The sequence below is a fragment of the Tachypleus tridentatus genome, chromosome 9 (assembly GCF_004210375.1).
Source record: "Tachypleus tridentatus isolate NWPU-2018 chromosome 9, ASM421037v1, whole genome shotgun sequence".
Classification (NCBI taxonomy): Eukaryota; Metazoa; Arthropoda; class Merostomata; order Xiphosura; family Limulidae; genus Tachypleus; species Tachypleus tridentatus.
The window spans coordinates 112,351,865-112,378,415 of NC_134833.1; the positions used below are offsets into that span (position 1 = coordinate 112,351,865).

The window sequence follows — 26,551 nt, forward strand, 5'->3', positions numbered from 1 at the left end:
CGATGTTGTGTTCCATGAACTGTCTTTTCAGGTTTATCTATGAAAAAATTCTGAATATTGGCACATGTCTTGTAGTACCTCTTTTGTTTCCAAGTTGACGTCTTTATGTAACTCATATCCCTCTAGTGATCTGAAAGGGATAGTAGTTTCTCATATTCTAAGGAAAGGTCACTCTTAGCTGCTTCTATAATTACTACACCTGCAACAATTTGTTCAAATAGCTGTATTTTAGATCTTTCCCAAAATACTTCAACAAATTCACATGGCAGATTCTGGTCTTTTTATTCACGTTCACCTTTTAGTCCATTCTCTGGAGTACTTCCAGTATTTCAAAAGTTCCTTTTCATTGCAGAGCAAGTTTGTTGCAATTTCTGTACAGCAAAACTATTGTCCAACCTTTTGTCCAACATTGAAATGCCAATCCTTGGCTTTCTTGTCAGAAATGTTTGATTGCTTTGAGCAAGTTGACAGGCCTCTTCCAGTCGGTTTCCAAGGTTTAATACATACTGATACATCTTCCTTATTTCAGACTTTTCTCCTATTTATGACACTTTCAGTATTTGAAATTGGACCTCGCACTGTCCTTCTATATACGGTAATTTACCGGGTGAAAACCCTGTATTTGCCTGTTGGACTTCTCAATAGAGTAATACTGCTTGCAGATACCCATCCCAATCATGTGATATCCCTCAGCACATCTTCCTTGGCACGCTCTTTAAAACTCCATTGACCCTCAAAGTTCATTACGCGTAGGATTGTATGTAGTGAAAGAGTTGCCGAGAACTGACGAGTCTTCAAACTTCCTGCGTCACTACTGGGGTAACTGGATTCCTATGCCGCTAACAATTTCTCTGGGAAAAAAACAAACAAACTTACTTTTCAAAATATTTGCAGAAAGGCTTCTGCTACTCTATCTTTGCCAGTGGTATTGCTTCTGGCTAATGTGTTGCAAAGTCGATTACTGTAAGCACAACAGTTACCCTTATCAGACACTACGTATGTGATCCAATCAAATTCACAGCTACACTACGAACATTTCTTCCATGACAGGCATCTTCCCTAATAGTACCTAGGCTACCTTTCCTTTTCGAAGATATCACCTGATCTGAAGAATCTACTTACATCTCCCATGACTCCTGGCCAAGAGAAATTACTGACTGTTTGCCATTTTCTTTGTTGCTAGTGTCCTCCCACAGTTGATTAATAAGCAAACTTCATTACTTGAGTTCAATATTCTGTTGACACTATGATACGATTCGTTTTACTTCCCCAGTATAATTGCTTTGAGAGAAATTTTTGGTTTGTGTTATCATTTCTTCCAGGCATTTTACCAAAGTTTCTGTGGCGAAGTTCCTGCATTCTTTTTTTGAGCTTTGGTCATGACGGCTTTTTTACTTAATTCCTCCAGATTGCTACTACCTGGTAGGTTTCCTGTTACAAAGTCATGTATTGGTTAGTTGATACACATAGGATCAAGAGTTCCTACATAATATGGAATATCTACCTTTATTTTTACTATTGGAAATTATCTTACTGCTCCATCGATTAACACATACAGAAGTATGTTATCTAATTATCCCATACTAGGCTAGTTCTTACTACTGTATCCACTGTCTTCTATAACCCTTACCTTGTTATCCCCGACGTAGCCTTTGCATATTGACACATGATGATTTGGTACTTTTTGATATTTATCACATGCGTTTTGTCACTATTGGCACCGTTGATCCATTTGCTAATTTGATCCGACTATTAGTCACGTACTGAATATTCTTTTCTATTTGGTTTCTTTTGTGGTAGCATACATAATGCCAGTCACTCGTTTCTTGTTAGCACTTTTTTGCAAATAGTACCAGCCACTTTATAGAGATGTTTATCTACTTGCATCCACTGCATTTACACTCCTTTACAATGTTTCCCCATTATGTAACAAACATATCTTTTCTCCCTTCTGTCTATTAGCCTCCTATCACCTGTAGCTAGAGTTAGTACTATCTCAATGCATATCCATATATTGTTCTGCCAATTAGCAGATCTCAGTCTTTTGATGCTCCATCCTTTAAAATGAATGGCCAGATGTTTGAACATCTGATCATAAGCTGTTCTTGCACTAATAGGTCTGCCAATGTTTCAAAACATTTACACCCGAGCATATCAGACGATCTGATAAAGCATTACCACAGTTGTGCCACAAACAGAAAAAGTTTCTCTATTGTCAGATCCAACTATTCTGAGATGTCCAACATCATTCTTCATTAAAGTTCATATCTTAATAATAAAGCTACTTTCAATTAATCATAATTCATGACATCTTTTGACGTCATGCCCGCACATTCTTCTAGGCCTTTTCCTTGCAAGAAATGGACTTGGACACACTGCCCAGACTCCTTTGTCCCATCTCTAGCTGTGGGTGAATATTTTATATCTCTCGAGGAAAATATCCATATCACCTTGATGTCAATTAAATTTGGATATCTTGAGTTCATTGCCACTTACCTTTTGACATTCTTCACTTTTAGTCTCTCCTCTCTCTCTAATTTGCATTCTCATTCTTCCTCTTCAAATTTGTTCTCTTTTCTTCACTATTGCGGTTTCTCTCCCTCTCTAGCTATTGTTTGACAAACTCTTCTAGTTCGCCGATTTTAATCTAAAACGTTCTCCAACGCTACCAGGTTCTCAAAAGTTAACATTGTTCAATGGCGAGATTGTAACCTCCACAGTATATGCAATAGTAGTTTAGTCGTGAGCAGATGGTCTTTTTTGTCGCCGACGTTTACGTTTTCTTTTACGCCATTTACCACTGTTATGACTTTCTTTCTCTCACCCCTTGAATAGCTTCTGAAACTAACTCAGGCAGCTCTCATTAACCGTATGCAGGATAAGATATTGTTTCTCTCCTAAAACTTCAAAATTATGATTAAAAACGCCAAACTCGAAAGTTTGTTTTGGTTATTATAGATATATTGGGTTTTAGTTTGGAGGGGGGGGGAATTACATATATAAAAGTAACTTTACCTTCTTATAGATTTACTTCAATCTTCCTCTCCGCTGGCCCAATTTATACCTTTCGTCCCCTCATTGGTTCGCCACGCCCCCCACCCCTTTACTATCAGTTCCCACGCGCCACTCTCTACTCTCGACAACAACGAGTCACGAACACAAAATACAGCCTTATAAACTAAATGTTTTTGGTTTTTTTTGCATTAAGCACAAAGCTACACAATGTGCTATCTGTGCTCTGCCCACCACGGGTATCGAAACCCGGATTTTAGCGTGTAAGTCCGCAGACATACCGCTGAGCTACTGGGGGGCTAAACTAAATGAAAAAGAAATATTACATTGATCATATCAAACAACAAATCAATGACAGTCTTTCATATCTTGACAGGATAAAAGAGTGGATATTGCTAGAATGAAGCAATTGCTCTTATAACTGTGTGTAATTTTTCTTAAAGCAAAAATACATCTGACTATCTGCTGTTTTTACATCGGAGAATCGAACCCCCGATTTTAACATTGTATATCCAAATACTTATAACTGAGATGTGTTACTAAAACTGGACACAGCATTGAATGTTATATGAGCTGTCCATCAGAAGTCATGAAATGTTTATTACTTGCTGATAAATAAAGTGGATAAATGTCATTATATTATGCGCTAGACATAATTTCGAATAAATTTGAAGAAAGGTTTCTTCTTTTACTTTTGAGCGACGGCAAAGAATGTATTGATGCTTAATTCAAAGCAATTGTTTTGACTTTAAGTGGTTCTCTTCAGGTCGAGGTGATGCAGATCTTTCAATTAACGACAGTCTGTTTTCTGATGGCTAATGATATGGAATGTGCATTTCATGTCGAATTTATTTAACCATACCAGTAACCCGCTCAAGACGTACCTAGTTTCAGCTGTCTGGAGCTCATTCAGAACTACCTACACGAAGTTAAAATTTCTACTTTGAAACTTTTGTACATTGAAGATCAATGAGTGAAAACCTCCACTAAGAAAACGTGACCAACAAATTTGCGCCAATAAAAGAATAAAATAAACACCTGTAGTTCATGTACTGAATTAATGTTTCAAAAAGGCGTCGCTATGCTTCTTTCTGGAATAAATGTGATTTGCCAGGATAAATAACTTATAGGCAATAAAACTGGATTAATTTTGTATATCTATAAGATAGTTGAAGAGAAATTTAACTATTGGTCAGTTCAAAATTACAGAACTAGTTTGATGTCATTATTATTTATTTTACTGTTGGCCACATCTTTATTATAATGGAAAATGTTATGAACAAAAGAATGTGTCTTTTTGCTGTGTTTGAAATAGCTTTGCTATTTAGTGAAACAATATTACATCCTACTTTACGCATCTCACCATTCAAATATAGAACAGTTTGGTATATTTTAAATTTTGGCTGTATGTGTCCCAACAAATTAAAGAATAATATTTTATCGATGGCACTTCCAACAGTAAGAATCACTCCCGTTCGACATGAAAGCTAGTCCTGTCACCGTGTGAAAAGAATTATTCAAATTTGTGCATTTTTGTCTTGAATAAAAAAAAAAGAGTTTAGTAAGTAAACAAGAAGGAATCCTTGTATTTGTGTATCGTGTGTCTTTCTATTTAGTATTTTTAAAATGCTAAGATATAAAATACTTTGTACCCTGCTTATGGTGCTAGTGAGCAGTACATATCACATAATTAATTTACTTAATATCAGGGGGTCGTTTAGTGCTAGTAAGCAGTACATATCACATAATTATCTTACTTAATATTAGTGGGTCGTTTAGTGCTAGTAAGCAGTACATATCACATAATTATCTTACTTAGTAATAGTGGGTCGTTCATTCAAAAACTGACGCAAATAACCTCGTTCCTTTGTGCCATTAAGCTCCAAAGAACCAGGTTTCTAAAACCAGTAGGCAAACTCACAAAATCTCAATGCTTTAGTCAGAGGTGTAGCGCAGAATTTGGGTCTCCTGCAAAATATTCCCTGATACCTCGTTCATATTCAATTTATTATGGTGCTATGAGCCACTATTTCACGTGCCCCCCTCTTACTACGGTGTCTGTTGGGGCAGTTGTTACAACCCTGGCATTGAGGCTATCGTTCTAGTTTGTTTCCTTTCTCATATAAATGTTTTCAAGGTTTAGTGTAACAATAGACAACATGTGGAATATATTGATTAAGCTGTTCATGTTGAAGTTATTTCAATATGTCACTTGTAACAGAGTCCCATGTCAAATAGTGTTTCATGCCTCTTGTTTTCTCGTTAAATCGTAAAATGAGGTCAACGCGTGCTCTGAGTTTCAAAATTTGTGTTAGAAATGTGTTTTGTTGAATTTATTTTAGAGTTCCTTGAAATACAAAAGAAAATAGTCTTTGCAATGAGCCATCACACAAATCTATAAACAGAATATCACGTAAAGTTGATATACTTTTTCAACCCTGCGAGTAGAGATAGGTATTTTTGTTATAAAAACCATGTTGGAAACTTCTTTTAAATTTATTTCGTTATGAAAATTTCATATTAATACATGAGTAACAAAAGTTTAGATCATGTTAAAAATAATATGGAACATTTCTTTAAAGTTATGTAATCCATTGTAAAAGTACAGTTCAATATTTCAAAATAAAAATTCAATGATCAACATCTTCAATAAAATAATGAAAAGCGAGATATATAAGTAACACAAGTTTTATGTTTTGAGCCTTTTCACATGGTCACACAAACGCAGTTGAAAACACAATGAGCCTGTTATGGTGGTTAGGGCGCTCTAATTTCTGTCATACTGACCATGCTCGCCCTTTCAGCTGTAGGGACCTTATTATGTGAAAGTTAATCCCATTATTTGTTGGAAGAAAATGTAGCTGGTGGGTGGGATGATTTCTCTCTAGTCTGTTTGTTTGTTTTTTGAATTTCGTGCAAAGCTACACAAGGGCTATCTGCGCTAGCCGTCCCTAATTTAGCAGTGTAAGACTAGAGGGAAGTCATCACCACCCATCGCCAAATCTTGGGCTACTCTTTTACCAACGAATAGTAGGATTGACTGTCACATTAAAATTAGTTTTTGTACATATATCTGCTGTTAGTTTAAAAAACACAAGTACGGGGCAAAACAGAAATTACCAGCAAAATAATAGATGAATATTTGTAACATGTAGATACACAATGCATTACACACTATAGAATGAATGTCTTTAGGAAGTCAAACTGATATTATGTATGAAGAAAATGAGTGAAAAAAGAATCGATACACATAATGTTAAATTTCATTTCACACATTCGCAGAATAATTACACAAAATATTTCTAGCTTGCTTATTCTTCCTCGCTGTAGGTCCTCGTAGAGATATATTTAAGAATAGAGCATTTATTCGTAACGACAAAAAACCCACTTGAAGTAAATATGTATTATCAAGTCGGCTGGTATGAGTATTAGAACTTCGACTAAAGTAGAATACAGAACAACATTTCGACCTTGTTACGTCATCTTCAGATTAACCACACCAGCCGTCTTGAGAATAGCGCGATTAATTTAACAACAGTTATTTTTACCTTGACCCTTCAATTTGACCGATTTCGTATACTTATAAAGTAGAAAATATTAGTTTAGTTTCTCGTAAGCTCCTTAGATTGATTCTATATCCTGGATTACACTGAGTAAACTGTAAGTCCCTCTGAAGGTTATCAAGTTTAATGCATTCTGTCAGCAACGAAACCACATTTATTTTGACTTGTTTTGCGCGAGTCTTAGGTTTTATTTCTCGGGTTAAAATAAATAATTAAGATGAATGCTTATCGGTTTATTTGAGTGACTTGTTACAAGCAATGCTACACAAAATGTCTTTCTAAATAACACTTCCGTAATTGTGGACAGATAAACTATAAAGAACGCAGCTACTTAACACCACACACCGCCAACTCTTGCCTGACCAGATAGTGGGATTCGACTATCACTTTTACAAAACACAGAGAGAAGCTACCGGTATTTTAGTATTACTGAGAAAAAATATCAGAATAACACGTATTTTATTTAGTTTTATCTGCTACTACTTTCAGTACAATTGTTTTTATTTCTTTTTTAAGAGCTAAATAAATAAATATGTTGGTGAAATATATTCGTTCTAAACTCTCTTATCTTATACTGTAAAGTGTGTTTTCATGAGAAGACTAGTCGTTATTTCATTCTGTTTTAAATTTTGTTCCAGACTTTAGTGTAAAAGTGTGCTGTGAATTTTTTAGGAAACTTGTTATGGGCCAGTTACATAGTAGATATGTTTAATCAAAATAACTATCAGATAGACCTAATATGTCCTCTTCTCTCTCTATCAAGTTATGAGAAAGAAACGTTTTATTGTTGGGATTATTGCTGTCAATATAATATGCATAATCATCTTGGCTATGATTTATATGCGAAAAGACATTTCTCTACCTTTGTATCGTGGGGAACAAAAAACAATTAAAGAAAGTTACAGAACTTTATCAAGGTAAGGTACTTCTATATTTTTTTAAAAACGAAGTAAATTATTATTATTAATAATTAATTTGTGTGTCTCTTTTGCTGATTATTTGTACAAATTAATAATATAAGTGATATCTACTGTATTCACATGAATTAACTATTAGACGATACGTAACGTTATTTATTAATTCTAAACTTATTTCACATTTTCAGAAAGTGTTCCCACTAAAACTTTCTTCTAGGTAATGATAGCTCTTTTAATTACTTTGTTAATTATGTTTCTATTACCTATCAGTAAGATATATAAACACTGCTCATTCTGTAGACATATACATTAATCTAAAGTTTTGTATTGAAAATAAGTTTCCGTACCTTAACAATAAAATCCATTGTTATTATTTAAAATCTACTGAGTAGAGTAAGAGAGGTTTTTTACGATCTGTAATAACGATTAAAGATAAGTCTAGTTTACAACCCGTTCTTCCATCACTAATGATGTTCTGTGTGTTGTTCCTGGTTATATATTATTAGTCTTAACTACAATTTGTAGTACATGAAGCTTTCACAGAGTGTACTGAAGTCGGTTGTCTACTTCTCGTCTGTAAATAATTTATTATGCATATCAACAGTGTAAATTTTTAACGGTTCGAAGACAGAGAAATAAATATGAAGTGTTATCGATTGGGTATATCATCATCAAACGTTTATACACTCATCTTGCCTAAGATCCAACACGTTTGATTGGGTGTTTGACTTGATGTTTTGTCTTGATGTAGCCATATCTTATCAGCATTGAGCATGTAAAAGCACGTTGTTTATGTTTTGAGACCTTCCAACATTCTATCACAACAGAAATGTTCTTGTACCACTATTCCTTTTCCACCTAGTCATGCTAGCTTTTGGTTATGTGCTAAATGATTTTTAAATAATAATAAGTGGGTTCTTGCCCGTCTTAATGTTATATTAATCATTCCATCAATGTAACAAGACATATAAATGAGTCTCTACGTTGTACTTCACATCGTTCAGGGAATGTAATATAAGTAATTAGTGTTCTTTGTCATTTCGTATTTAAGTGCTCGCGTGGACTGAGAATAACCTTGCCTGGTATAGACTTAATTAATCCTTAATCTGGCGGTACTTAGATCGTATAAAACCGAACGTACGTATAAACGTTTGACGTACTAAACCTAATTTAAATATATATTATGTATCTCCTTCTATTTTCTACTTAATGTTTATTGTTGATATGTGTATATTAGTATACATAACATTTCTTGAAGAAACATGTAATGAAGACGGAGAAAGTTATGTTTATTCAAGTACAAAAAAGTATGACGTTTAGCGTAACTTGTCAAATTACAAAACCAAAAATACTGTATGTAAAACATTAACTTTGAGAAGAATTAATTTAGTAAAATAAACAAACACACATGAAGTTAATCCTATTCAACATCTTATCAATATCTATGTCCAAACTGTAGCCTGCTTTTTACCCCTTCTTTAATCTTGCCTTGTCTTCTTTTATCAATATGGTTTAACATTAGGCATATACTTTTCTTCAAATTACTAAAGTCTCGTTGTTTTAAAATTACTATATAAAATATTGGGTCAAAATATCTTACAATGTAACTCTCCCTTGAAGTATGGGTGAATCTTAGATGTTATCTGCACTTGCAAATCACCACACCTCAACTGAACTGCAATAACAAAGTAAGGGCTTTCAAATCGTGTATGTTACATTCTAAAACACACATGTCTGATAAATAGCTGGTCACAAACTATAATATAGATTTATTAATGAACAAAAGTTCAGTATTTGCGTCTTATTATAAACAGATGAATGAACTTTAAACTTTCCTTAATAAAATAAAATACATATATAAATAAATCAATGTCTAAAGTTTCAGACACAATTCTACTCTACATTGTGTGTGGAAATCTAATGGTGATGGAAGTTGTGTTACAAACAAACTTTAAAAAACTTTTAAAAAAATAATGTAGAGATGTTTGTTTGTTTTGTTTTTTGAATTTCGCACAAAGCTACTCGAGGGCTATCTCTGCTAGCCGTCCCTAATTTAGCAGTGTAAGACTAGAGGGAAGGCAGCTATTCATCATCACCCACCGCCAACTCTTGAGCTACTCTTTTACCAACGAATAGTGGGATTGACCGTAATTTTATAACGCCCCCACGGCTGAAAGGACGAGCATGTTTGGTTCGACGGGGAAGCGAACCCGTGACCTTCAGATTACGAGTCGCACGCCTAAACACGCTTGGCCATGCCGGGCCAAATAATGTAGAGAGAGAAATGAAAAGAAATTCTCAAGGGAGAGTGTATGTAGGTCATTTTATATACTGCTGGCCAAAATCTTAAAGCCAGTGAACATAAAGAAAAAATATGCATTTTGCGTTGTTAGACTCAACCACCTATTTGAGTAGAGCTTCGAAACATGAAAATAAGAAAAGAGAAAATAAAAATGAAAAACTTTTTTTAACATTTAATAGTGAAAATGTAAACACTGTGAAATTATCCTAAATATTAGCTGGTCAAAAGTTTAAGACCATTCCAAAATGAGTCCTAAACAGGGTAGGAAATGCCCAGCAAGAGGTCTCAGTAGTGAGTTGCATGGATGTCATTGCGAATAACTGCAAACATTCGCTTTGGCATGGTCGATATAAGCGTTTGCGGAAGGCTGGCTGGAATGTTATTCCAAGTGGTGAAGATGACTTTACGAAGATCATGCACTATTTGAAATTGACGTCCATTCTATAGACTTTCCTTGCCATCCACTCCCAAACATTTCCAATGGGGTTCAGTTCGGGCGAACACGCTGTATGGTAAAAAAGAATCACATTATTCGCCATGAAAAAGTACTTTGTTCTGCGGGCATTGTAGATTGCAGTGTTGTCCTGCAGTAATTTTCACACAAGCGAGGGCCTTCAGTCAATAAGGATGCTCTCTCCAACATGCCAATGTAGACAGCTGCTGTTTGACGCCCCTGTATAACCTGAAGCTCCATTGTTCCATGGAAGAAGAAAGCACCCCAGATCATGATGGAACCTCCTCCACTGTATCGTGTAGTAAATATCTTCGGTGGGATATCCTTGTCGTGCCAGTAACGTCGGAAGCCATCTGGACCATCCAGGTTAAATTTTTCTCATCAGAGAACAAAATCTTCGTTCGTTTTTCTACGTCCCATGTTTGGTGCTTCTCCTCAAAGCTTAACTGTGGTGTTTCCTGGTGTGGAAAGAGGCGTGGCTTTTGAAGACGTTTACGGTTTTTAAAGCCTTTCTCTCGGAGATGCTGTCTTATTGTTCTTGAGCTGCATTCTGCGTCCGTAAGGACCTTAATCTAGTTTGACGATTGGCTGATATCTTGCTGGACAACTCGTCGAATCCTCCTGCTCAACGCCGGCGAAATTTTCTTGACCCGACCACTTGAAATTCTCGTTCTGTATCCCTCAGGATCTTTTAAGAAATTTGCAACAGCAGTTTTACTACGCTTAATCTCACGAGCGATGGCACGTTGAGAGAGACCTTGCTTTTCCAGCTCAACAATTCTGCCACGTTCAAACTCTGTCAACTTTTTATTTTGCCTTTGCCATATTTTTACCCAATGTAACACAGGAGATGTCAGTGGGAGATGTTGACAACGCTAATGCTTGAACACAAATGACTAAATTTCGTTACGTGTTTACTGATTGACACTTCCTTTCAGTATGGTCTTAAACTTTTGGTCAGCTAGTATTTAGGCTAATTTCATAGTGTTTACACTTTTCCTATAAAATGCTAAAAAGGTTTTTAATTTATTTTCCCTTTTCTTATTGTAATCTCTCGAAGCTCTCCTCGAATAAGTGGTTGAGTCTAACAACGCAAAATGTATATTTTTTTATGTTCATTGGCCTTAATATTTTGGCCAGCATTGTGTTACTTTAAATTTCTAGATCGCATAATATTCTTTGGATGTGTTTTCTTATAGCAAAGCCACATCGGGCTATCTGCTTTGTCCACCGAAAATAATCGAGCCCTTGATTTTATCGTTGGAAATCCGTAGACTTATGGCTGTACCAGCGGGGGACTATATTCTTTGAAATCTGAACTCCAACATTCAGTAAAATATATTTACCACGACCAAACATTACACATAGAGATAAGTTACTTCTCTTGTAAATTCTTGTACAGTGGGGCGATATCTCAAGTACGAGTTATGTCGCCACCAGCAACAAGTTTAGCACCTGTATATTTAGCTCACTGGCCATTTATTTAACAGTGCAGTTCAATTACGGTTTCAGGTATTTCCAGAACAGATACCAAAAACAAAGTAATACATCGAAGAGAAACAAGGCACTAAGCATACCATTTTCTAAGACATAGTTAATAGCATCTATGACTGGAGATCAACACGACCATATATAAACACACAGGACTGCTGCTACAATAATTAAGCCTCACAAAGTGTTATTACAGGAAACTCACTCTAGTCCAATCAAAAATGCTAGCTAATGAGGTACAAATGTTTCATCAATCAATTATGCACAGTATAATTCATATAGATCTTGCTTTTGTGAAGAAATCATTCTACAGGTATAATAATAATCGAAGAGCAAATTACAGAAAGATTTTACAAAAAATTCCTTACATGTGAATGGTAGAAGTTTGTTGTAAGATTCATTTGGGTCTCGTTTTACTAATGATCACAAGGTGATTAGGATTTTCCAACATGGTACAGATAGTATAAATAAAGCTTCTTTTTGGATTTTATCGCTGTTTCTTAGATAATGGAAATCAATTTTAACTTCATTCAATACAACGATGAATACCATATAAGCACTTTCAGTAAAATATATGGATCCCTATTATGAAAGATGAAATTTCTGCACTTTACACTGTAGCGAAGACTCCAAAAAAAAAAAAAAACTACATCAGGATAAAACAACAAGTCAATAAAGCAGCGTTTTTAGGAACCATGAAGAACATAAGTGTAGTTCTTGTTATCCTCTTCTCGGACACTCTTGTGGAGGTTACCTGGATATTTGGTTTGGTAATCTTGGTTTTAGTGAACCAACGGCAACGTATATCTGAATTATCGTTCTTATAATGTTTTATTAACCAACCTTTTTACGGGAATGTACTTATATGAAGATAGTCTGTGTTGTGTTTTATAAAGGCCCGGCATGGCCAAGCGTGTTAAGGCGTGCGACTCGTAATCTGAGGGTCACGGGTTCGCATCCCCGTATTAAAAAAAAAAACAATTCTTTTATAAGTACATTTTAGGTCAAAATATGTTTGTTTGTTTTTTTAATTTCGCACAAAGCTACTCGAGGGCTATCTGTGCTAGCCGTCCCTAATTTAGTAATGTAAGACTAGAGGGAAGGCAGCTAGTCATCACCACCCACCGCCAACTCTTGGGCTACTCTTTTACCAACGAATAGTGGGATTGACCGTAACATTATAACGCCCCCACAGCTGGGAGGACGAGCATGTTTGGCGCGACGGGGATGCGAACCCGCGTCCCTCAGATTACGAGGTCAAAATATATGAAGTACAGTATCAATGAAAGTAGTAATATAATAAGAAGCAAAGGTGGATGTATAACCCTTAAGATTTAAGGGGTAAAGTGGTTTCTCAAACTAAAATATAGGTCAGTTTTTCTTTTTCAGTAGTTTAGCTATTTTGCTATTATATGTGTATTTTCAGAACGTATGAAGTAGTATGAAATCTCATTGGGTGATTGGGATTTTAGCTTCCTAAACCCACGATTAAAATATAACATAAAACTGTTGTAATACATCACTTCACACATTCAACGTGTTTGTGCAGTATTCACTGACGATCAAACCCAACACAACACTCGAGAAACACACTTGAAGTAAAGATGTATCTCAGAACAGCTGGTATGGGTATTAACACTTTTACCAAAATAAAGCATAGAACAAGTTTCGATCTGAGATATTAACACAACACTGTTTTTAGCCAGTTATGTTTCTGTCATTTATTACAACTTTCTCTTCAGTATAATTAGTTTGTAGGTGGTTATAAATGTATAACACTTAAAGTTCCTGTACGTGATATGCTTGCAATATTAGGATAAATGTTTATCAAATCGTATACTTTAAAATATGAATAATCTATCTCAGTTGGTAGTACACATTTTTTCTTGCTTAAAATATATATTCTTTTTTAATTTATTTCTCAAAATACTGAAAAAAGACAAATCAGTCTTGTTTCAGACAAGTTAGCTGTCCCAAGTCTTCAGTCGGAAAGTTCCAGAAGACACGCCATGTTCACTGTGAACGAACTATGGTATTATTTTATAAGTCGAACTGAAATTTTACAGAAACAAATATCTGACGTGACAGCCAAAGGCCTCATGAGGGTGATGATGGACAACTTGGGTGACTTTCGAAGGTAAGTGAAACAAAAAAGTGGTTTTATTATTATTCATATTATGCTTTGTCTACTCGAAAAATTAAATATTTAGAATAAAGTTAATCTACAACTTATCAGTTTAGATTTTCATGTAATGTAAAACATATTTAGTTTAAAGGAGTGTGTAACGGCATTATCTAGAAATTTCGGAAAGGTTAGAATCCATAATATTTTAAAGTAAGCATCAAACGGAAATTATATAAAAGTAACTGTATGAGTTAAATTCAGTTAAAGTTATATGAGTTATTCAGTTAAAGAGTACATAAGTTCAGTATTAGAGTTATTTTGTTTTCATTTTCATATACATTTCTTGTATCGAGACAAAAAAAGCCAAATAGATTTCAAAAGATGTTTAAAGTCAAGAGATTTTGGGATAATTGAACATTCTTCTTCAAGAATAAAAAAGGCAAAAGTTAATAATTATTATGATGAATATGAGAAATAATTAAATGTGTTAGAAATATAATAATATGAAACACGGATTGATAACTTCATGCTTATAAATGTTGAAACTTAATTCCTTATGTAATGGAAAGTAAGTAACAGTACGTTAGGTATGGAGCACGTAAATAAAAAAGTTTGTTTTGGATCTTTTTTTATAAAGTTACACATGTCAACAATCCCAGTATCTAGAGTGATGCATTCAATGTTACAATATTTGAAACTGCTATCCAAAAATATTCCTTACCTCTTCTATCTTTTTTCTGTGAAATCAAAGTCTGTTCCTGTAAGTTTAATGTCGTAACAGAATGGTGCAGGATGTTTAAATGTTCAGCCATGAGATGTTTTTCTTAGTAGAGATGGTATATTTTAAATTGTTGGGACGTTCTAGAAAAACATGCGCTGATTCGTTCCAAATGTTGGAAGCTATATTTTTTGACACTGGTGTATACAGACAGGTCATTTAGTGGTTCAAATTATGGGATCTGTATGTTTCATAAATCTTTTGGATTTGGGGATAATTTCCACATAATCAATCGTTAAGGTTGAGAATCTTAAAGTTTATTTCCTAAAGGCTGAAGCAGATATGTGTTCAGTATTCAGGATATGCATCTCGATTTTAGAAATTGGTGATAACCATGGTAACATGGAAGGAAGTTTGTTCAATGATCCTTCCAAGGTGTCGTCATGAGAAATAGCATTAGCTTTATTTGATCAGTTTTTGGTTTTAATCTCTTTCAGTCACAGTTTCTATTCAATGAAACTATGTAGATTTCAAGGTTTTAACAATTTAAGCTTATGCTCCTATTTTGTGGCAGACACTCATCATCTGAACACAATTCTCATATTCTGCTGTTTTGTGACAAATGTTCATATTAGTTTATACTGTTTATATTTTCTCGCTTACTTTCATCATTTTGTGTGACTCTCGTTACATCATCTATGTTAAGATAGATTTTGTGGTGGAATTAAATAAGTCATAGATCATAATGTGTTTTACTCTTAGTGCCACCATGATGCTTGTATGAATTCCATAGATTTCAATAGTTTCAGCAAGTATCGTATCTTATAAGTATGCATATTTAGAGGAAATAAACAAGTTAAATTATTAATAATTAAGGCCCGGCATGGCCAAGCGCGTAAGGCGTGCGACTCGTAATCCGAGGGTCGCGGGTTCGCGCCCGCGTCGCGCCAAACATGCTCGCCCTCTCAGCCTGGGGGCGTGGTATAATGTGACGGTCAATCCCACTATTCGTTGGTACAAGAGTAGCCCAAGAGTTGGCGGTGGGTGGTGATGACAGCTGCCTTCCCTCTAGTCTTACACTGCAAAATTAGGGACGGCTAGCAGAGATAGCCCTCGAGTAGCTTTGTGCGAAATTAAAAAACAAACAAATTAATAAGTGAGATGTATCTTTACCGTAAGACTCATAATAATTCTAATGTGATATGCTACCAACTAAGCTAATGGTGAATGTGTGGACTTATAACTATAGAAACTGGGTTTCGATACCAGTAGTGGGTACAACTTAAATAGCCCATCGCGTAGCTTTGTGCTTACATAGCTACAAACAAATAAATTTAATGACACCATTTCTTATTGACCAGCTACTGGTTTTTAGTAAAAATAATATACTATTGTACTTTTAATATTTTAAATTAGATCTTTATTTCAAGAAGGAGTTTGTCACGGCATGATCTAAAAATTTCGGGAAAGTTAGAATATATAATATTTTATAGTAAGCATCAAACGCAAATTACGTAAAATGTAACTGTATGAGTTAATGAACATTCAGTTAAAGAGTACACAAGTTCAGTGTGTGTTAATGACTTAGTGAAAATTAGCAAGTCAGTGAACTAATGTGTTTTTTATAGATCCATTAGCGAAGAAATCTGTAAGTAAATATGGTTTTTAATATGACGTACGTCGTATTCGTGTCATAATTTCTCATGAGAAAGTGTATGTAAATATAGGTATTAAAAGTGAACATAATCTGCAACAAATATTACTAAAGAACTAATAAATTAGTTATCATTACAATTGATATTATTTTAACGAAATAATTCAAAACAACCCTCCTAATGACTGAACATGTTACAATACTGGTACTGGGAGTAGAATTATTTTGGTGAAAATAAATTACAACTTTAAGACGACGACAACAACATTAGCCCGAATCGAGATATAAAATATGCTGGAAATAATAAAACTGTAGAAGAAAAAATTAAGAAGATATTAAGAAGGAAGACAATTTAAAAAATACTAGTAATATGCGAAAACAAACAGAAAAGCAATATATATGATTAAAGACAAAATTAACAATGATCGAGGAATTATAAAAATAAGATTAAATAAGATAAAAATACATGTATAATGTCTACAAAAAATATAAATGAAAATCATGGATGTACTTTTCTAGCTCATTGATTTTCATTTATATTTTTTGCAATGATCAAACCAAATACAATATTTTCTGCATCCACTTTAATATTCCAATCTAATGCACCATTTAATGTTAATACGGAATGCGAGAACCGTTTTGGTCTATACCTGTTACTTCTACTGTTGTATCATTAGTATCTACAGAGTCCTCCTGAACTATTTCAAGAATGACATTAGGTAGTCGTGTTCCTGAATTTATCTGGCTGATTTAGCAATATTGCCCAATACAAAAAATCGATATACTAGGACGGAAAATTACCAGGGAAAGCAAAACAGGCTCAGTTAAAAATAGTTTCTAGAGTGAACAGATGGAATGTTGAGTAACACGAAAATCACACTGATGCCCTTTTAAAAGCATTAGCTTTAACAAGAATAAGCTGAGAGCTGTAAGAGCTATCTAAAATTGGTAATTGCTTTCTCCAACAGGCTCAGGCTGGCACACCAAAAGAAGTATTCAAAATAAAGTTCTGAATACAGGGGAAAGTAAATACCTTAATTAAATTAGTAGAAACTTTGAAAAAGCTTGCCCAGTTACCTGACTCAGATGCTCCAGACAAATTAGCACCAATTTACAGATGCCATGAAAGATGAGAATATGTGAATTAGGCTAAAGCAGAATTGGTAAACATCTCTAAATGAAGCTGTTTAATTGATGATGGAGCTAAAATCCATTAAAATTAGATATAAAAAATAGAGCCATCATCCAGAAGTTACAGAATCATGAAATATTAAAATACAAACTTCCTTTGACAATAGTCTAGAATGACTGAAAGTATTAGTCATACAACTAATCACACATAATGGAGGAACTAAAATATAGAACAATAAGTGTTGCAAGTGCAACTTGGGAGGACTTTTGCTTGGAACTGTAGACAAAAAAAAAACTATAGGTAATACAAATCGTCCTCAAAGATGTTGGACAAAGGAGGCTGTTATGAATCTAAGAAACTTGATCATTACGGTCAGTACTATGAAAACTCATCAGCTTTTAATAAACCATTGAGATAATAACGTGAGGTTGAGTACTCTAAACCCAACCAAATCAAAGGAACAATAACTAATCATACACTAGAACAATATAAATTAGCTATACTATAGAAAAAACTTCCAACTAAGAGTACTCCATTCTTTACAGATGAGATATGTTCATTAATTAAAGAAATCAGACCACTAGTAAATGAGTACAATGATGGGAATTCTTTCAGTTTATTGGCCGGCATTGGTTTTACAGCTACAATGATTCAACTCCATTTTGTAATGAAATGTTTGTATTGTAGGAAATTTCCAGTAGAAATAAAGAAAGAAAATGAAATGTCAGAAACAACGAATGGACAAAATGTTCTAACAAGACAAAAGTTGAGCTTTAGTCTTAGTGTAGGAAATTCCTCTATCCCTCATTATGTGTGAAGAATTGGCTTCGAAAAAAAAAGTGTGTATTGGGAACTGATTTCATACAAAGCCATCAATATTGGATCGTTGCTGCACAAATAACAACGAGAAGAACAATAATGTACCACCAGGACTTATTAAAAATAAATTTACATCTAGTGACTTAGCCACAGTAGAACAAAATACTCCAGCATCTTCTGGTGGATTAATAGTTGCAAGAACTCTCGCATGTCTTACGAATGAAAAGTCGTCATTAGAACAATATATTACACCATAAATTTCGTGTCAATTCTAATTGAGACGTTACACTATGTGAGGCTGAATAGATATTGCTCCCAGATTATATAGATCAAAATTAGTTATACTTCAAGCAAGATATAAGAAGGACAGCTCACCTTCCACTTCATCTATATTAGATACATAACTGGAAGAGTGTAGGTCTTACATCTGATCGATGTTCTAAATAGCATGACTTGCTCATTGAATATCAACTGCTCAAAAATGGTGTCTAATTAGATTTGATGAGTGCTGATTGACAAGTGGAAGTCGACAAAGCAAATAGGGAAAAACAGACTTTACTTTGTGAAATTGGTTGTGGCAATTTTTGTTATAATTTGCATTATATAATACAACTGTTACATTTTAATGACAAATGAAACTTGTTATCACGGGGAACTTGTTTTCTATGAACTGTCCTGAAATCTTTTACTTATCCACTTGACGAAATAATCATACATGGAAAGACCTTTTATAACATTTATGATTGGTGAAGAAAAATTCTGGATCAGGAGAGAAAAGAGAACTTTAATGTAAATCCTAGAAAGCTTGATTTGATTTGTTGACAGGCGAGTTTCCTGAGAATATCTACACTCTTCAGATTGAATAGGTCATTGTAATGGGGCAGCCTGAGGGCATAGTTGTTGAGTTTAGAGTTTTCATTTGTTACAAAGGAATTTATTTAGATTTCAATTTTTCTAGTCATGAGCGCAGCATAAAAGCTATCGAGGAAATTTATGTGTGGAACAAATAACTCCCACTAAAGAAGCTAAATAAAAATCAATAGTTTTCATTCATACACTGAAACAACTCGTCGTGTTAAAATTATCAAAATTATTTAGAGATAATACTAATTGTAAACGCTTAAACTCTTCGTTTCAAAGGTTTAGGTGTTCGTTAATAAGTCCTTCTACTATACTCATCAACGTAGATGCAACATTACTTAAGTTATCAATGAAGTTAAGAAGTTAAATTCTCTCGGTTATAGTGTATATCATATAACTGCATTAAAAATTTTTCCAATATATCTTCAAGTAGTTCAACGATAAGCATTACCACATCTGTTATTCTTTTGCTACATTTAATGTTTTTCACTTTTCTTTCTTCAGACATTATACAACATTAAACTTTACATTAAGTGAAGCACTGATAGACTAGATGAGAAATAGTATATACTTACAAGGAGCTTATGTGGCGAAATTTTTGGAGTATGTATTGCTGTCGTCTTCAGTCTTCTGAAATCAGAACAAGTCCCTGGAATAAGTGAAGTTTAGAATCGGAAACATATACGAGGTCTGTTCAAAAAATACGCGGACTGACGTCATAAAACAAAATGTACTTTATTTAGAAGTTACAGGTCTGGGACCCCTTCAAAGTACTCTCCTCCCCAACGCACACACTTATCCCAACGGTGTTTCCACTTGTTGAAACAGTCCTGGTACGCTTCTTTTGTAATGTCCTCCAGCTCCTTCGTCGCATTTGCCTTGATCTCGGGAATCGTCTCAAATCTTCTTCCTTTCAAGGGTCTTTTGAGTTTGGAGAACAAGAAAAAATCGCAAGGAGCAAGGTCAGGTGAGTAGGGGGGTTGGGGAAGAACAGTGATCGAGTGTTTGGCCAAAAACTCACGAGTTCTGAGGGCTGAATTTCGCAGCAACGCGGTGCATCTTCAAAGTTTCGGTCAAAATCTCGTAACAAGATCCAACTGATATCCCACACTCTTCAGCAAGCTCCCTGACAGTCAGACGTCGAGTTGTCCGCACCAGGGTGTTGATTTTGTCGACGTGTGGGTCGTCAGTTGACGTGGAAGGACGTCCAGGATGCTCATCATCTTCAATGGACTGTCGACCATCCTTAAAACGTTCATGTCACTTGAAACATGCCGTACGCTTCATAGCAACATCACCGTAAGCCGTGTTAAGCATAGCAAAAGTTTCAGTCGCAGATTTTCCAAGTTTAACACAAAATTTCACACCAAGTCGTTGCTCCTTCAGGTCATTCATTCTGAAATCCGCGAAACGAAAATATTCCAAAGTTTTTTATGGCTCTATGAAACAAGGAACTTTCAAATCGAACAGTTTTTATCAGGTGGACGGTAGCATTACCTATGTAGGAATGGCTCGAACTGTTCATCGAAATTGTATTTTAAATAAACACTTAATAAGTCATCAGTGTTTTCTTGTATTATGTTATCTATGTGGTGAGTGAATCACAAGTTCTTGGAATATCTGCAAACATCACATCAGAAAAGTTTGAATTTCTTTTTCTTTTTATGCTTCTTTTTTCTTACACCATAACTCAAAAACATAAACAATGGTGTCAACCAATTTTACATAATTTCAAACGGAGTATTTGCTTTTATTAGTATTATTAATAACTAGTAGTAATTTAAAACAACTTTATCATTACCCGTTTACGTTACTTTCTTATAAAACGTTGTTTTCCTTTGAAAAGCTTAAATACTGGGTGAAACAGGAATAACTAGCCAATAATAGGTAAACAATAACTACTACAGTTGGAACCTTATTGTATTTATAACTTGGTTAAAAATACAACCTTCCTATATCTATTGAAACGTTGCAATAAACACAAGTAAAGAAAACCTTTTGAAAAAAGGGAGTAAATGTAAGGATAGCTAATGTCAATCCTTCACAAATAATGCAAACAAGTTAGTAGGGATGGCATTTTTATTATCCCTAGATAATAGTAAGGTAAGAATTAACGTATAGCAATATGTACAACTATTCAATAACAATCGAGTTTAATTTATTCATTTTTGTTTGTTACCATTTCCCTACGCTGTGTACCTGTGCTATTATCAATGGATGATACAAGTGCCATCCGTACTATGTTTTTTATATTGTTTTCAAAGGATTGACATTTGTCACAACTATATTTACTTCCTCTTTCTGAAATTCTTTATTTATTTATAAATATATTGTTCACACCACCAGCTGTCCCTGGTATGGTCATATGCTCTAGGGTAGTCTTCTCGCAGTTTGAAAGTCGTGAGTTCGAACTTTCGATCCATCTTTTTCATTAGTGGGAGCGTTATAACGTGATGGTCAACTCCAGTATTCGTTGGTAAAAGAGTAGCCCGTGAGTTGGTGGTGGATGATGACGAGTTGCGTTCTCTCTGGTATTTTATTGCTAAATTATGTACCACTAGCGAAAATACACATTTAGATTTGTGCGAAATTCAAAACAAACAAACCACATCTGTAGTTCTAACCCATGGTATTGACGAATAGTCTGTATTATTATTATTTCAAGCCTCGTTTGTCAGTAAGAATCTACCAGGGAAATCTTTTAACTTTCTTGTTGTATGATTAATTGATCGTAGTTTTACTACGTGCTATATCACGTATATATTTTATAACCTATATTTTATATCACTGACTTCAAATACTTTAATATAAAGAAATAAATTTATTTTCTTCTCCTTTCGTGTGTAGGGTGATTCTGTCGGAAATAGAGAAAATGGGTGATGCTGATAATCGTGACATCTGGCGGAAAAATGAGATGAATAAATTATCAAATTTGGTGCACAAAAGAATTTATGTTCTACAGGTATTGTTTCAAATGTAGGAATACTTTTAACTACATGATTAATCACCAAATAATTTAGTTACTGATATTATAGTTGTGACAAGGCTAAACACGTATTGCAATAAATAATTCAAGGGCTTTTCCTTAGTTCATTGTTCAGTAAATTAGGCATCTGATTATCCATCATTTTTCCTGTAGTACAAGTACTACAATATAATATAATATAAGAAAGGATATTTTTCACTTGATATTACAATATTTGTACATTTAAAATCATTCTGTCTTTACACTGCTATTTTCTGTATATATTTCTTTACAAGTGTGTGCAATTAATCTATATTATTGATACGTTATTATATAGAATCCACAAACGTGCAAGTTCGAGCAAACGTTGATTTGCAATCTAACCAATCCTTATGGTTTTGCTGCTGGTATTCATGATGTCCTGTGGTGTTTTGTGAAGGCCTATCACACAAATAGAACTGTGGTTCTTATTTCCAAACACTGGCACTATGCTCCTGATGAGTGGAACTCTGTGTTTCATCCTCTAAGCCCCGTCTGTGACAAGTTTAAGAATACAAAAAAGAAAAGTATATTTCCCGGAAAAAAATGGTAAATAATTATTTCAAATACCGAGTATCACTATTTGTGTTCTGACTTACACACAGTAGTTGAGTTATTTTTACACAAAGCAGCTCTTGATTGCTTATTCTTGAATGGTTTTGGAAAAGGTTCTTAGCAGTTTTGCTAAATAATAGAAAAATAGACTTAACTTACTTTTTAAGTTGTTATATTTCATGAGTATGAAGAAAGTATTCAAATTGGTGTACTGGTTCTATAGAAAGAAAGGTAAAACTGAAACATTTAATGGATAACAATAATAAATAAAACCAAAAGAGCTAATACGAGGGCTGTTCAAAAAATACGTGGACTGTTTGAATTGCGCGGCTCCAGTTGGTTCCAGGGGAATCCGCTCGGTGTCGCTAGGTTTGCACAGATCAGCTGATTACGACGACATTTCCCGATTGCAGATATCTTCATTTGTGTATCAGCTACGCGGTTTTAAGTGAAGTGCGATATTTTCGTTTCGCGGATTTCAGAATGAATGACCTGAAGGAGCAACGACTTGGTGTGAAATTTTGTGTTAAACTTGGAAAATCTGCGACTGAAACTTTTGCTATGCTTAAGACGGCTTACGGTGATGTTGCTATGAACGTACGGCATGTTTCAAGTGGCATGAACGTTTTAAGGATGGTCGACAGTCCATTGAAGATGATGAGCATCCTGGACGTCCTTCCACGTCAACTGACGACCCACACGTCGACAAAATCAACACCCTGGTGCGGGAAATCGACGTCTGACTGTCAGGGAGCTGGCTGAAGAGTGTGGGATATCAGTTGGATCTTGTTACGAGATTTTGACCGAAAAATTGAAGATGCACCGCGTTGCTGCGAAATTCATCCCTCAGAACTCGTGAGTTTTTGGCCAAACACTCGATCAATGTTCTTCCCCACCCCCCTACTCACCTGACCTTGCTCCTTGCGATTTTTTCTTGTTCTCCAAACTCAAAAGACCCTTGAAAGGAAGAAGATTTGAGACGATTCCCGAGATTAAGGCAAATGCGACGAAGGAGCTGGAGGACATTACAAAAGAAGCGTACCAGGACTGTTTCAACAAGTGGAAACACCGTTGGGATAAGTGTGTGCGTTGGGGAGGAGAGTACTTTGAAGGGGTCCCAGACCTGTAACTTCTAAATAAAGTACATTTTGTTTTATGACGTTAGTCCGCGTATTTTTTGAACAGACCTCGTATATAGGAAGTAAAAATCCCACATGATGTATTCATTCTATAAAAAGTTAGCAAATTGATGAATTTCATGTTCACAGAAGTAGTTTCGAACTGATACATGAAACATTTAGCTAGATAACCAAAAACAGTACTCCATATTCCTAGTACAATCTGTCTGCTCAAGTCATAAAGAATCAAGGACTGGGGATTTTCTCCGCAAATAATAATAATTCTGGGTTATGATACAAAGGTCCTGAGTGTTTTGTTGTAAAACCATAAAAACAATGCTATCTAGAGACTAAAGATTGATATATATATATATTTAGATAACACGTTCATGAAATATAGATGTTTATTTTATGATCAGCACATGCAAAAATTATAAAACATCCTGAGTATCAGCAGTACTGGGAACATCTATTGATATCTTTAGTAATGAAAGTTGCAAAACTAGACGATAATTTCTAGAAGAAGATAATACCTCAGTCTGCGTTGTGACTTAGAATCTGATGAATTAAAACTGGTAATATCTACAGTGAAAAATAAGAAATGAGGTAAAAGTAGTTTCCAACAAAACCAGTTGTCACGAACTTGGGTGCATAAGTTATTTAGCACAAGTTATTGAGCTTTTATTCAAAAATTAATATAGAGTGAACGATAGTTCTGAAATCTCAAAAGAACTGAAAGTTAATAGAGTAATCTTTCAACTAGCCTTGGCATTGAAGTACCATTTATTAACTTATCTCTACACGAAGCACTGGGTATGTATGGAGTTTTAGTTCATTTCTCCTTTCATGTTATGAACGAGAAAGTATTGTGTATTTTTCTAAATTCGTGTATTTTGTTATAAAGTGAGTTATATTTTAGTCTTGATGATAAAAACTGAGACTATACTAATGTAATCATTATGGATTTAATGTTAAATTCAGAAAAGGCTACATAAAATAATTTTTTTTTCTCTTACAGTACAATTCCAGGAAGTCAACACTGCTATACAATACATTTTAATTTCCTGTACTTTTGGTATTTAAAACCAAAATTTTGAGTATTAAGGACATGTTTTAAACTACTTCGGACAACTGTTTTATAATGAACGATTATCTATCTTACTCCAATGACTTCATAAATAAAAATATGTTCGACAATTTTAAATCATTTTGTTGCTGGAAGTGTTTTGATGGTAGTTTTATCATCTTTACATGATAAAGGTATATTTCTTTACATGATAAAGGTTTTATCATCTTTACATGATAAAGGTATATTTCTTTACATGATAAAGGTTTTATCATCTTTACATGATAAAGGTTTTATCATCTTTACATGATAAAGGTATATTTCTTTACATCAACATTGTTTGAAAAGAAAAAAAAATTTAATATTGAATTCATACTCTTCTTATATACTGTTGTTTATAACTATTATAGCAGTTTGTTATCCAAAGTTTTCCAAAATAATTTATTTAAAAATCGCATTGTTAAAATACACAGAAATACAACTAGTTATGCTTGTCTCGAGGAGAAGTAAAACAACTCAACTCATTTATAAAAGGAATACAGTTTCCAGCTTTGTTACTGATAAAATCATAACTTAACATGCCTACCACCATTTGAAGTCCTTACTGTGATGTTCCAAAAAAGTGGAATAACACTATTATTATCGTATACTTGTATATAAGTTTATTTGAACGTATTGTGTGTACACAACTAAAAGTAAGATGTATCTAAAGCCATTTAACTTTATTAAGTTTTCATTCAGGCAAAGTACTGAAAAGTGATGGTTCGTTGGATAATAGAAAAAAATATTGTCTTCCTTTCTTTTTTATTCCTGTTTACCTTGTATCGGTAATCGTGCAACTAAATTACATTAATAATATTTGTCCTGTTTATATGATTCCTCTGTCTTCAATTTTTGATAGAATATCTTATGTCTTATGTTCTTCTTTTAAATATATCAATACAATTCTTGGAGCAAAACTAACATAACAATCACTTCTAAATTTAGAACAGGTGATGCAAATTGTTCTCGAGTAACTTTGTGGAGACTTCGAGAATGAAACAAATATATATCGTGGCTGATACATGTAATCTGTTGGAAAAAGTTATTTGGTTGAGATCTTATTTCAAAGCCGCACAAGAGTTAACTCTTTCTGTAGTCCTTACTTTTCAATTGATAGACTAGTGAGAGTGCAGCCAGCGAACACTATCTATAGCCAACACTTACTTTTACTTTTACTCAATATTAGTAGCATTTGGTATTTAAGGCACTGAAAGGCCAATATATATAGTGCTCAGTTTTGTGGTAACTTTTGTTTTATCCAAAACAAGGTAATATGAAATATGTTTACAAAATTAAAAAAAAAAAAAACAATCATTTTATTAAGCACTGTTTACAAATTATTTTTCAGAATGTATTGTGGCATGGATAAATATTATTTTACAACTAATAACTTTTGAATATTAAATGTTCTTTTTTAAATTTATTGTTTAGAAGGAAAGTAAAAGTTATGTTTGATAATTATACTGAAAGAAAAACGTACAGCAAAACTTATATTTCTACGAAATTTTTGAAAATGATTTATTTTATTTTCTCTCAGGTTGTTGGTATCTTTGGCTTTAAAATTTCTATTAGAAAACATGTAAATGCCTTTTACGATGATCCAGGAAAAGATAAAATTCAAAATGGGATTATATTTACTTTTTTTGAAGTTTTTAGACAGCATTTTCTTTTCAAATTAATTGTTAATATTATATATTTAGAATATTTGTTATTACAAT

At 34.0% G+C, this 26,551-nt stretch overlaps 1 protein-coding gene across 1 annotated transcript in view; it reads left to right on the forward strand.

Moving 5' to 3' along the window:
* LOC143227451 (alpha-(1,6)-fucosyltransferase-like) overlaps nt 1–26,551 on the forward strand; it is a 44,109-nt gene that overhangs the window by 12,019 nt on the left and 5,539 nt on the right. The window contains exons 2-6 of the mRNA XM_076458897.1: nt 7,339–7,492; nt 13,688–13,876; nt 21,896–22,010; nt 22,351–22,596; nt 26,371–26,377. Of these exons, the coding sequence (XP_076315012.1) occupies nt 7,341–7,492; nt 13,688–13,876; nt 21,896–22,010; nt 22,351–22,596; nt 26,371–26,377 (709 nt within the window). The 5' untranslated portion in view covers nt 7,339–7,340. The remainder of the gene's footprint in view (nt 1–7,338; nt 7,493–13,687; nt 13,877–21,895; nt 22,011–22,350; nt 22,597–26,370; nt 26,378–26,551) is intronic.